The sequence below is a fragment of the Hylobates moloch genome, unplaced genomic scaffold (genome assembly GCF_009828535.3).
Source record: "Hylobates moloch isolate HMO894 unplaced genomic scaffold, HMol_V3 SCAFFOLD_17, whole genome shotgun sequence".
Taxonomy (NCBI): domain Eukaryota; kingdom Metazoa; phylum Chordata; class Mammalia; order Primates; family Hylobatidae; genus Hylobates; species Hylobates moloch.
The window spans coordinates 49,490,554-49,502,921 of record NW_026652292.1 but is presented as its reverse complement, the minus strand read 5'-3'; the positions used below and the strand labels follow the sequence as shown (position 1 = coordinate 49,502,921).

Here is a 12,368-nt window from a genome sequence, read left to right as displayed (position 1 = left end):
CCTCATACTCTCAGCACACATTAGTTACTTTATGGTCCTAGTTAATGTCCTGATATTTGAATCTCTGGAAATTTATTTGTAAGCAATCAGTTTAAAAAGATGTTCTGGAAGTTTCGAGGGATTCATGAAGTAAAATTTTCCCACAGAGGTGGAAAACAGAATCACCTCTTAGCATCAGTGCACATAACCATATTTTGGGTCTGTCGCCAGCTGGACTCATGTAACTATATCATGTTGTCCGAAGCATTTTCTGGCCTACCAAGTAGAAGGAGGCACAATAAGTACTTCCCAGCCTGGCTGAAGCAATAAGACAGAATGTGAAAAGAAAATACTCATCTTAACTTCTACATGGGCCTCAGATCCCTGTAATTCAGTGCGAAGAAGCTCATCTTCAGCTGACTCTGCTGGGTTTCATGGGAAGTGAATGTAAAGAGGATTTGCTTTTGTGGACAGTTTCTTCGGAAATACAGAACAAAATTAACTTGGGACCGTAGCTTCAGACCATTGAATACTCATAGGCATTCTTAAATATCCAAAGTTGTTTAATTGGTAGCAAGCCTTGTCAAGGCTCAAAATTTCCCATCTCAGATTAATGGGAATCTAACTATACCCCAAAGCTAGGTATCTGCAGATCATATTCTTCATGACACTGCTTTCTTTTGACTTTAATTAGATATATTATGTTGATCCTATGCTGGGAACCACTAATTAACCTTTATCACTTGTTTGGGATTTTTTTTTTTTTTTTTTTTTTTTTTGCCATTGGCCTTAGCAGAACCTCTGTGCCCACAAGTAGAAATTATGGGCCTTCAAAAGCACCTTTCTCAAAAGGAATTGACAGTCTCTTTCATTGCTTCTCTGGATAAAGATCCCAAAGCATTTTTGAAAAATGTTGCTGCCTAATTGTGAAACCTTCACTACATAAAAAATAACGTTGGTGGATTTTTCCTTCTTGCTGTCTTAGAGATCATTTCCTCACAACCTAACTTTCCCTAACACTGGAGTCGTTTTAACTACTGAACCATGTTTGTGTTGACTGACATGGCACTGGGTTCTTATTAAAGTGATTTTACATTTAATGGATACCTCATGGGTGGTGGTTTTTTAAAATCGATGTAAATCAGCTCTTTCCTTCCTGCCTTCCTGTTAGTGGTGCATTATTGACTCCTTAGTTTAAACATCGTTCTTGAGGGAAAAATCTGCTCTTGTGCGTTTTGTTCCACAGGTATTAGTTACCATTTACTGGCTGGGAAAAGCAGCAAACAGCTGCACATCCTACAGCGGAACAACACTAAACCTGAAGGAGTTTGAAGGATTGTTGGCTCAGATGCGAAAGGTAACTTGGCTTTTCTTCTTTATCCCATAAGCGTTAGACAAGGTGGGAAAGCTACACATTTGCTTGTTTTTAAGATTACTAGAGTACTGGGTTGTGGAATGGTATGAGCTAAAGATATGCACTCAAGGAAACGATCACTTGTCTTACCAATGACATCTTTGCCTCATGCATCTCACACCTACCTGCACTTTCATACCCTTCAGAGAACAGGAGTTCTGAGCTCCATCCAACTTTTTAATTCCAAAAGAGCAAATTAAATCTGTCAGTATATGCCTTTGTATGCCAAGACGCTCAGTGCTTGTTTTCTTGGGGGAATAATGCTTGAATTAAACAATGCAGTATTATGCAAAAATGAAGACTCGCTCTGCACTTTTGTGCTAAAGGGCATTTTGCTTACCCACTGGGGCCTTGGTGTGGGTGAGGTAATGTGAGCCAAGCTCTTACCTTGGCATACACTCTGGACAAGCCGGGATACATTAAATGCATTCTCCTCTAACATGTGCATGTTATGGCCACTGTTTTTGAATGACATAGGAATTTGGAAAAAATTTCATACATTGTTAAAAGCTTCATTTGTTTCTTTGAGTATAGAAAAGACTGACCTAAGGTAGGGATTTGTCAAGGAAACAGTTGGATGTTTCATGTGTACTTGACTGAATGTTTCATCTGAAGGCCCAGCAATATACAACTCATACAAATGGCTAGTACATAGTGTTACCCAGGAGAGGCCCTCCCAACCCACCTTGGTGAACAGGTGAGGCTTATTTATAATGGACCTCCATGCACTTTTTTTAGTTTTTTTATTTTTTTGAGATGGATTCTTGCTGTGTCACCCAGGCTGGAGTGCAGTGGTGTGATCTCAGCTTACTACAATGTCTGCCTCCCAGATTCAAGTGATTCTCCTGCCTCAGCCTCCCGAGTAGCTGGGATTACAGACAGCCACTACTAAGCCTGGCTAATTTTTGTATTTTTAGTGGAGATAGGGTTTCATCATGTTGGTCAGGCTGGTCTTGAACTCCTGACCTCAGGTGATCCACCCACCTTGGCCTCCCAAAGTGCTGAGATTGCAAATGTGAGCCACCACACCCGGCCCCTCCAGGCATTTTGGATAAAGTCCACATTAGAGGACAAATAATTGAGGCCTTACTCTTCCTCATTTCTCTAGCATGCAAAATAAATGAACTAGAAACATTCAGTTCCTTGCAATTTTTCTTTTAATACTGAAAGCAAGAATTGGTTTCAATTTTCTAAACATTTATTTTCCTTTCCTTAAATTAAAGCTAATGGTCCTGATAGTTCTTCACATTTGGCTAAGTCCAGTCTGGCTCATGTATTTATAAATGGCCAAAGCTTTCACATTGGTCATAACGCACATACACAAAGTACTTTAAGCTGAATTCCTTTAAAAATAAAATAAACACAGACACACAATGAAGCACAACTCATTGCTTCTCAGTCTCACCTCTTATTTGCCCTTTAATTTCTCATCTAACATCCAGTCTAGATTTGAGAAGTCTAAATGTTTATTGTTTTTATATTAAATTTGAACTTGAATAATAATAGATGGGTCATCAAGCTCTGTCTCACAGTTCCCCTGCCAGATTCTGTTGGAATCTGATTTATTCTCATGATTGACATTTCTTACTACTAATCCAGCTCCTGTAGAATCTGAGCAGCTATTGGTTTCTTCAACTCTCCTAGCTTCTCTTTCTACAGTAGTTTCTTCAACTGCTGTAAAATAACCTGTTGTTAACAGCTGTTACCCTTTTTGTTGAATGTAGATAACATCACAGGACATGGTGGAGTAAGTAGTATCCCTGGATACATGACTCTTAGCAAAAATGGCCAGCCATGATACTGCCATATCTCCATCTAGAGAGAAAATGACTTGAACTTCACTGGACTATCCAAGCACCTGGAAATACTAGTTTTATATGTAATATAAATAATCTCATTTTGTCAGTTAGGATTGGGTTCAGCGGGGAAACACAAAAGCCTCAAAATAACAGATAAAATAAGACAACAATTTTATTTCTAATTCACATAAACGAGACATGGACATGAGCAGTCCAGGGCTGATGTGGGGTTCCATGTCTTTTCACCAACAGAAGGCCCAAGCTTCTTTGTCTTTTTGTACCAACATTCTCAACCCATGGCTGTTCACCTGCTGATCCAAGATAGCTGTTCAGGCTTTAGCCATCATGTCCACATTCAGCCAAGAGAAAGGAGGAATGGCGGGGAGAAGATTCCATGCTCTCCCTTTAAACACACCTCTGGGAAATTACACTCTACACACATACGTACATCTTACAGACTTGAACTTGGTCATGCACCCGTACCTAGCTGCAAGCAAAGACTTGGGAAAAGTAGACTTTATTTCAGCTAAAAACTGTAGGCATTTTTATTAGGAGAGCAGATATTGAGGGCAACTGTAATCTCTTCTGCACATATGCAGGCTGAAATAAATTTGAAATTAACCTTTTTTCTTTCACAAAGGAGATTATCCACAAATTTTTATATTCATTTTTCTAGTGGGTGAAATGTGCATAAAAATGATTCACTAGGGTGCAACTTGTTAAGTTCTGTAGTAAAGGTGATCCAGGTAGAGAGAGCCCTTGGCATAAAGTCTGGCATGTAGTAGGTATTCATAGATTGCTGCTACTGCTGTATTTTTTTTTTTAAAGGATCTCTGAAATCATAGTGACAGTGGCCTTTCACTGAGACTAGATATGTCAGAAAAGTCCTTCCAAAGGAAGTGGCACTTCAGCTGAACAAAGAGGATTTACTACCAGAATATTAAGATGGAAGGGACACCCATGGGGACGAGGGTGGCCCTGGAGATTTCAGGATCTTTCTCTCATCTCTTATCTCTCCTTAAACTCATTCTTTCTTCCTATAGGCAAACATTCCCTTATAACAGGGAGCGTGGCCATTATCATCCCCAGGATTACTTGCTTCTAGCTCCTTGCCCAGAAAAGCAAGGGAATTCTTTCCCCTGGCCCCAGGTGTAAAATTCCTAGTAATGTACCCTGGCCCCATGTGGACCTTATTCTTGAAGCAGTCACTGTGATCAGGGGCAAGTGATACCATGACTGGCCCAGGCTACTCCTGTTTCATGGGGTGAGGGGTGTTACAGGAAGAAAGGGAAAAGGGGAGGGAGCATGGTGAGCAGGCAGATGCAAGATCTCTGCCTAAAAGTGCAACCATCTCAATTTCTAGTCCCTCAACCCACCTTACGTTTTTTTCATGATACTTATCATCCAACTTTGTATTCATTTGTGTTTTTCTGTGTATTTTTTGTCTTCTCTACTGGAATTTAAGGCCCATGAAGGCAGGGTATTTGTTGATTTTCCTGGAATGTTGTGAACCAGAACAGTGCCTGTCACACAGAAGATGCTCAGTAGATACTTGTGGAATGAACAGCTTCCACAACCAGAGGGTGGTGGGTGGAGAGTGGCTGAGCAGGCTGGAAAAGTAGAACCCTAAAGCCCTCTAGATCAGGGTGAGCCACCTTACAAATCACAAAGGGAGCAGAAAATGTTGAGCGGTAAAAGAGAAGCATCTGGAGTTTCTCAGAAACTATTAAGTCATCCACCAGTCTTAGCTGGTTCTTGTTATGTCTGAGAAAGGGGGATAGGAGGAAGATAAGTAAAATAATCCCAAAATTTCATGAAGCTAGTAGTTCTGTCCCCTTCATTAACATACTTTAACTAGAATAACTCAGTAGCAGTTAGCACAAGGGACAGATTCTAGATGAAAAGCAGAGACAATGTTAATTAGAGCCCAAGAAAGGAGAATGTAGATGTGCTAGTCTCTGTTGGTTTATATATTCTACTCGCCATCAGAAGCTTCACTTTAAGTGACCAGAAAATGAGATATGGTGACTTGATGGGAACCAATGGAATTGTCCATCCAGCTGATATCCTCATTTTTATTTCTGGCTGAAGAGCCAGCCTGTCACTTCATTCTGAGCTTCCTAGGGATGAGCTTGGCCAAGCACAGCCCTGGGTGGCCTGGTTTTCACTGTTCAAACTGGCCATGCCATTCGGCTCCCAGCTCTTGCACTTGGTCCAAGGTTTGATTCTTGGCTTTCTACACAGCCATGAATATAACAGCCTTTCTGTTTTTCCTTCCCATAACTAGCTGTGAGAAAGCAGCTAACGCTCCAAGAGGCATGTCGACTTTCCCCTTTCTTCTCCTGTGGTTTGTAGGGTGAGGGTGGGGAAGACATGTGGGCCTGTGGGGAGCCTTTCTGATATTATTTTCTTGAAAGCCCAGTTGTGTAATGGCTGCACCAAGGAGCTTGTAGTTGTGTCACTTCCAGATGTGACCAGCGGTCCAGCTCCCTGAGTGTCTGCCTTCCCTGATGGTAAATTAGGCTCAAGACATCTAGACATGGGATATAAGTGAAGAAAGAGATAGAGGAGTATCAGGATGTGTGGAAAGTTGTATCCTTAGCTACATTTATAAATGTTTTATGATTTGTATATATTGAAATTTACCTACTTGAGAGAATAAATTGTAGTAATTATAACTATAGCTGACACTTTTAGAGTACTTGTTCTGTAATAGGCATTTTTCTGAATACTTTCCATATATGAACACATTTAACCCTCCCAGCAACTCTGAGATAGGCGTTATTATTAGTCCCATTTTACAGATGAGAAAACTGAGGTCTGGAGAAATGAAATAACTTGCCTGAGGTCACAGCTGGCAAGGGGTGGAGCCAATATTTAAACCCAGCCAGTCGGGATTCGGGGACCATTCTCTTAACCATTACCCTAAACTCCCTCTCTTTTGCACTAATCGTGCTCCATATAACATTTCAGTCAACAGTGGACAGCATATACACAGTGGTCCTAGAAAATTAAAATTCAGGTTGAATATCCCTAATCTGAAAATCTGAAATCTGAAATGCTCCAAAATCCAAAACTTTTGAGCAAAGACATGACTCTGAAAGGAAGTGCTCACTGGAACATTTTGGATTTTGGATTTTCGAATTTGGGATGATGCTGAACTGCTAAGTGTAATGTAGATATTTCCAAATCCAAAAAAGTCAAATCCTGAAAGCTTTTGGTCCCAAGCATTTGGATAATGGAGACTCAATCTGTAGCACATTTTTACTGTATGTTTTCTATGTTTAGGTATGTGTAGATGCACAAATACCATTGTGTTGCAGTTACCTACAATATTCAGTACAATCACATGCTGTACAGCTTTGCAGCATAGGAACAATGAGCTGTACATATAGCCTAGGTGTGTAGTAGGATCGGCCATCTAGGTTTGTGTGAGTACACACTATGATGTTTGCACAACAATGAAATCACCTAATGACATATCCCTGTCATTCAGCAACACATAACTGTATTTATAGTTTTGTGATCTAGTCATAATAGCATTTAGCTGAGGATCATAATCCAGGTTAGCATCATCTACAGAATAAGGAGGCAGTAAGTGTCTAGTAGTAGAGAAGATGCTGATGGTGGAACTGTAACTGTACCAAAGATGATCAAATATTTTCAGCTATACCGTTTGGGATTTGGAGACAGAGTCCTATGTTAGAATCACAGCTTTGCCACTAACTGTGTGACCTCAGTCAAGTTACTTAACCTCTCTGATTCTTATTTTTCTCTTCTCTAAAATAGGGATAATGCTAACCATGTTGTAGGATGAGTGGTTGTGAGGATTAAGTAACATAACATGCAAAAAGCATCAAGTATAGCTGCAGACACATAATAAGTGTTCAATGAAAGTGACCTTTGTTTTTAGCCATTTGGCCTATTCTCAGTAGGTAAATAATCCAAGATAATTACTTGCATTTCCAAAGAAATTAAATATGAAACCATATACAATTTGGGTCTATAATTTTCAGTGAGTCATAAGTTCTTCCTTTTCCAGCTAGTCAGGCCTGGCTTTTGTTCAAGTCCTGGTTAACTTTTGACCTAAGAGTAAGCTACCTTAATTTCCATAACTGGAATTTCTGCCTTCCTCTGGAAGGTCATGCCGGCTCTACTCACCCAGGCCATTTGACAACCTATTCTTCAGGGCATTAATCAGTCCTCTGTCTGGAGGCTGCAGGGTACTCCTCTCAGTCCTGCCCTTGTCCCCTTGCCCACTCCCTTCTCTCGATGCAAAGCTGTGTGTGTCTTGTAAATTACAGCCACTCTGTCCCTGCCAAAGGGCCTCCTGCTGCGGAGTATGTCAGAGGCTCAGGATATAATTGATAGAAGCAGCCAGCAAAGGCACTTCCTGCAAAGGCATTGGCTCCCATGGGCATCCTAGACAGTTTAGACCAGTTTCCAAAAGTGCTAACATGAAGAATATTTATTTTTCCTTTCTATTGGGAATGCAGAGGAGACTTTCGCGAGCATCCCAGGGAATCTACAGTGTGGCATTCCAGTCTTTGCGGATGAGAACATGTCTCTCTGCCAGTGTTATCCATGGTCCTAATTTTAAGCGACAGTCTGGATGATATTAAATTGAGGTTTATCTTTGAGTGACCAGAGTTATTTTTGTTTTAGTCAGCCTGGACTGTTGTAATTAATGCTAAGACACTGGCGGGAACAAGGCTTTTATTATAATACGAGGGTGAGGATGGCTTTGACTGACCTTTCTTCTGCTGGAGTTTCAGTGTTTTAGTATGTGCTGCTTGTGCTGGAAAGAATTTATAATCACAGGCTGTCAAAGACAGCCATTGTTCTCCCTGTTCTGAACATGTGGGTCAGCCACAAGTGCTTTCAGCTCCCCCAGCGCCAAGAGCTGGCTGAGAGCAAGAGCATGCCTGGATTCTTCTGAGGCATCAGGAAAAGCGTTTTGCATATTTTTCATTGCCTTTTTTTTTTTTTTTAACTTTTTGCCTCAGAAAGACAGCTCCCTTTCAGAGCAGGAATTTCCCTTCAAGGTAGCAGGAGATGAACGCGTGCTGCTCCAGGATTTTACAGAACTGATTCTGCAGCAAAGACAAATGCTGCCTGTATTTGCCAGATAGTATAAACAGGAGCAAAAGTTGCACAGCTAAACCAGGGGCTCATTCCCAGGACAGACATGCAGTTATGGATTCCGAAAGACAAGTCAAGGTTAAGGTTTTGGTTTTTCGTTTTTGTTTTGAACTATCATTGCACTGTTGTGAATCCAAACTTTGTGATCCTTTCTTCTAATTCTTTCTCTACTCTTAAAAAAAAAAAAAAAAAAAACTAGGAAATATGAGTTATTTGGGGATTTTTTAAAAAAACGTTGTGCATGATTTTCTGATTGGGAAAGTTGCAGCAAAGGAGTCTCCAGGACTTTTGAAAGATGATTGATCCTGTAACTGGTTGCCACAACCTTCCCATTCTGATGTGATATGCAGGGGTTTTTTTGGAGACCACTGGAGACCCATCTTCCTGATAGTGTAGGCTAGAATTATGTCTGTAACCCTTTGATTTTCTTTTCGGACAGGAGACTGATGACATTGAAAGTCCTAAACGCAGTATCCGAGACAGTGGCTATATCGACTGTTGGGATTCCGAGCGCAGCGACTCCCTCTCTCCTCCTCGCCACGGCAGAGATGATTCCTTCGACAGCCTGGATTCCTTTGGCTCTCGCTCTCGGCAGACGCCTTCACCAGATGTAGTCCTCAGGGGAAGCAGCGATGGTAGGTTGGAGTCTTAATAAACTTTCCATCTTGGAATTAAACATTTGCAGGGGCTGCACTGCGCCTGGCAGAGGGTTGGGCACTGGGAAAGCAGGCTCCATATCCACCTTGCTGGAACTTAGTAATTCTATAAACTGGCAGAAAAAAGAAGTCTTTGAATGTTGTTTTTCATGGTCCTTAGAATTTTGGTTGGCTTTGCCAGGAGTTTATTTGAGCACTGCCTCAGTGAGCATATCTTCTGTTGGAAAATGTGTTACATCATTCCTCCCTTGGACTCAGTGAATCAAGACACTGTGCAGACCATTAGCTCATAAAGTGTGCTGGAGGTTTATATACTCTGGGCATGAGGAAGGGAAATGTTTGAGTGAGTACCACACTATATAAGTGAAAATGGATCAACTTCCAGTAAACTGGAAATGAACTGCACACACTTAGAAAGTTCTGAAGCCTGGATTGTGCAACTTTAATTGGCATATTTTTTGGCAATCTGTTTGATGCTTATGATACCTGACTGGTATAGCTAGCACAATGCAGGTGGCCGTTAATGTATAGTGCACAACCCAGGCTGCCTGCTTGTTCTGAAGCTGGGATTGATTTAAACCCTATGGGTTTTATATCACTTGGAAGAAATGATCATTTTTCTTTACAAAAATGTGTGATCATGTAACTTGATATACACGTAATGCCTATTTTTCAGAAGCTATTTGTCTTACTTATCTTGTGCCTTTGTACTTTTAGAAGGAAAGATGGTTTGGTTCTACGTATTCTGCATATATAAACTTGCAGAAAAACATGAGGGCTGGTGGGGAATTTTTAAATTGTTTCTTTTTTTAATGTATTGCTTGGTTGATGCTACTATATCTAGCTAATATATCTTAAGCCTACTCTGAGATCAGAATTATCTTTTGTAGCTAAAAGATCACTTCCAGCTATAAAATTCTGTTACGAAAATACTTGACTATTTAATGTGTCCAGGATCTAAGTTAATTCCTTGGTACACAGTATTTCATTTAGTCCTCAGCTGAGATTTTAGAGATACTCACTCAGTATCTCATTCAACACTCCCACGGAGCTGTGAGACACTGCTTATCCTTACTTCACCAATGAGCCTTTGAGAAGTTAAGTAATCATCTCAACATTTACAAGTTACAAAAAAAATCACTGTCAGAAAGTAGCATAACAACGTTAGCTTTAAGAAGTGTGAATGCAGAATCTATGCTCGTAAGCTTAATTTACCCACACTTCTTTCTCTTTGCCTAATAGATGTTTTATTCTGGAATGACTGCAACTAATGCTTTTGTTTAGGACTTAAACTTTCCAGCAAATAGTTTAACCTTGGGGCCACATAGTATGCGACTCCTAAAGAATTCCAGGGTGCATTGTGAGCCTCTTGCAAAGCGTTTCTAAAATGTTATATGTCATCTTAAGTGCCCCCCACACTATTAGAAGTTAAATACCAAGTTCACAATCTAACTGAGTTTTAACATAACCAAAGAGTAGATTTACTTTTTCCAAAACATATCTTAACCAAACGATTTCATACATATTATTTTGATTAGTTGTTTTAAGTTATTGCATTTTCTTCATCCTGTTTTTTTCTTAACTGGTAATGTGGATTATCATTATTTATCATTACCAGCTTTGGGGCGTTCAAAGTTTAAACCAATCACATCTTGAAGGATTGGAGGTGGTGATTACTAATATCATACTAATATATGAAGTACAATTTAGTTTGCAGCAATTAAAATTGATAAGCTAGAGTGTTTTTATGAATGTTTTCTCCATCCAAAAAAACATGAAATTAGAGCTTCACAAACACCATCCATGAAAGAGCTTCTTATACACAGATTTTACCAATCAACCCGACACCTTAAGGCTTATGTTCTTGTAAACTAATCAAGACCTAATGAGATTCTTAAAGAAAAACAACACATGTATTAATCTGCCATTTAAAATGTAGTATAATTTTAGCCAAATAGATGTTGGGTTTCATAAGCGTTTATAGTATGTTTTTAAATGGTGCTAATTAAGAAGATTGCTAGTCCTAATAAACACTTCCAAATTTGAAAAAACTTGTTTTAAGTCTTGAGAATTTATTTCCTAGGACTCACAATCAATTGGGGAACATCTTACCATGAAATTATTCAACTCTATGTTGGGCCAATGTAGACATCTTTCATTTTATTATTATCCACTCCCACTAATTCGTTCAATAAAGATAATCAAGGGCCATACTCACAAGAAGGATCATGATTCTGTGGGTTGGACACACAGAGCTACCTGGTAGGGTGCCGTAGATCCCAGGGTTCATTCAACCAATCTGTCTTGCTAGACAGGTGCCCAATTTCTCCCCCAGCATTAATAGCACTCTTATGAGTCCACTTAATGGGCTTCATTGAAGAGGAAATAACAAAACCCTCTACCCAGATGTTTTCAAAATTAAGAACATATTTTGTAAATATGCATTAGGTTAAATGAACAGTCTAATGTTTTATATCAAAGATGTGCTGAGGGAGGGAAACAAGTAATGAGAGAAATCAAAGTGCTATAGGAAGATTAAAAAGCGAAGGGTTGGGGATGTGTATGGCAAAGATACATTAAAAAAAAAGAAAGACCTCCAGTTACTGAGAGAAAAATGTAGACCCATGGAAAGGAAGAATCAGACTTTGATAAAAAGAACATCATTGGCCAGGCACAGTGGCTCACGCCTATAATCCCAGCACTTCGGGAGGCCGAGGGGAGCGGATCACCTGAAGTCAGGAGTTCAAGACCAGCCTGGCCAACATGGTGAAACCCCATCTCTACTAAAAATACAAAAAATTAGCTGGGCATGGTGGTGGGCACCTGTAATTCCAGCTACTCAGGAGGCTGAGGCAGGAGAATCACTTGAACCTGGCAGGCGGAGGTTGCAGTGAGCCGAGATCACGCCATTGCACTCCAGACTGGACAACAAGAGTGAAACTCCATCTCAAAAAATAAATAAATAAATAAATAAAATAAAGAACAACATCATCACATGCTAGATTACATTCTCCTAACTCTGGACATATATGGAGAAGCCACCTTAGTAAATTTCCATGTTCACAGGGAGAAGCGAAGTCAAAACTTTTGAGGTGTCAGCCTCAAAAGAAGACTCTGACAGTTCCCAAGGGTATACTGGGCCGGCCACCTCCTAGGTGCTTTATGTCATCTCATTTAATTCTTGTGACAACATGTGATACCTGTGTTATCACCTCCATGTATCCCATGAGGACCCTGAAGTATAGAAGATTTAAGTGTCCCAGGGTCACACAGCTAGTAGGTGGTAGAGCTGAAATTTTAGACCCTGGTCTCTAAATCCATAAACCTATACTTCTTTCAACTGAGCTACTCTGTCCTGGAGCATTTGCAAGGCTAATA

The 12,368-nt window shown here is 40.1% G+C and overlaps 1 protein-coding gene across 12 annotated transcripts in view; it reads left to right on the top strand.

Moving 5' to 3' along the window:
* Nucleotides 1-12,368, top strand: part of LIMCH1 (LIM and calponin homology domains 1) — a 344,933-nt gene that overhangs the window by 249,563 nt on the left and 83,002 nt on the right. For 7 of the 12 annotated variants that reach the window (XM_058430309.1, XM_058430308.1, XM_032135896.2 and 4 more), the window contains exons 6-7: nt 1,226-1,336; nt 8,774-8,969. In XM_058430309.1, the coding sequence (XP_058286292.1) occupies nt 1,226-1,336; nt 8,774-8,969 (307 nt within the window). Of the gene's footprint in view, nt 1-1,225; nt 1,337-7,085; nt 8,413-8,773; nt 8,970-12,368 lie in introns of those variants that run through there. The other 5 variants (XM_058430311.1, XM_032135898.2, XM_032135899.2 and 2 more) reach the window with 2 other exon arrangements.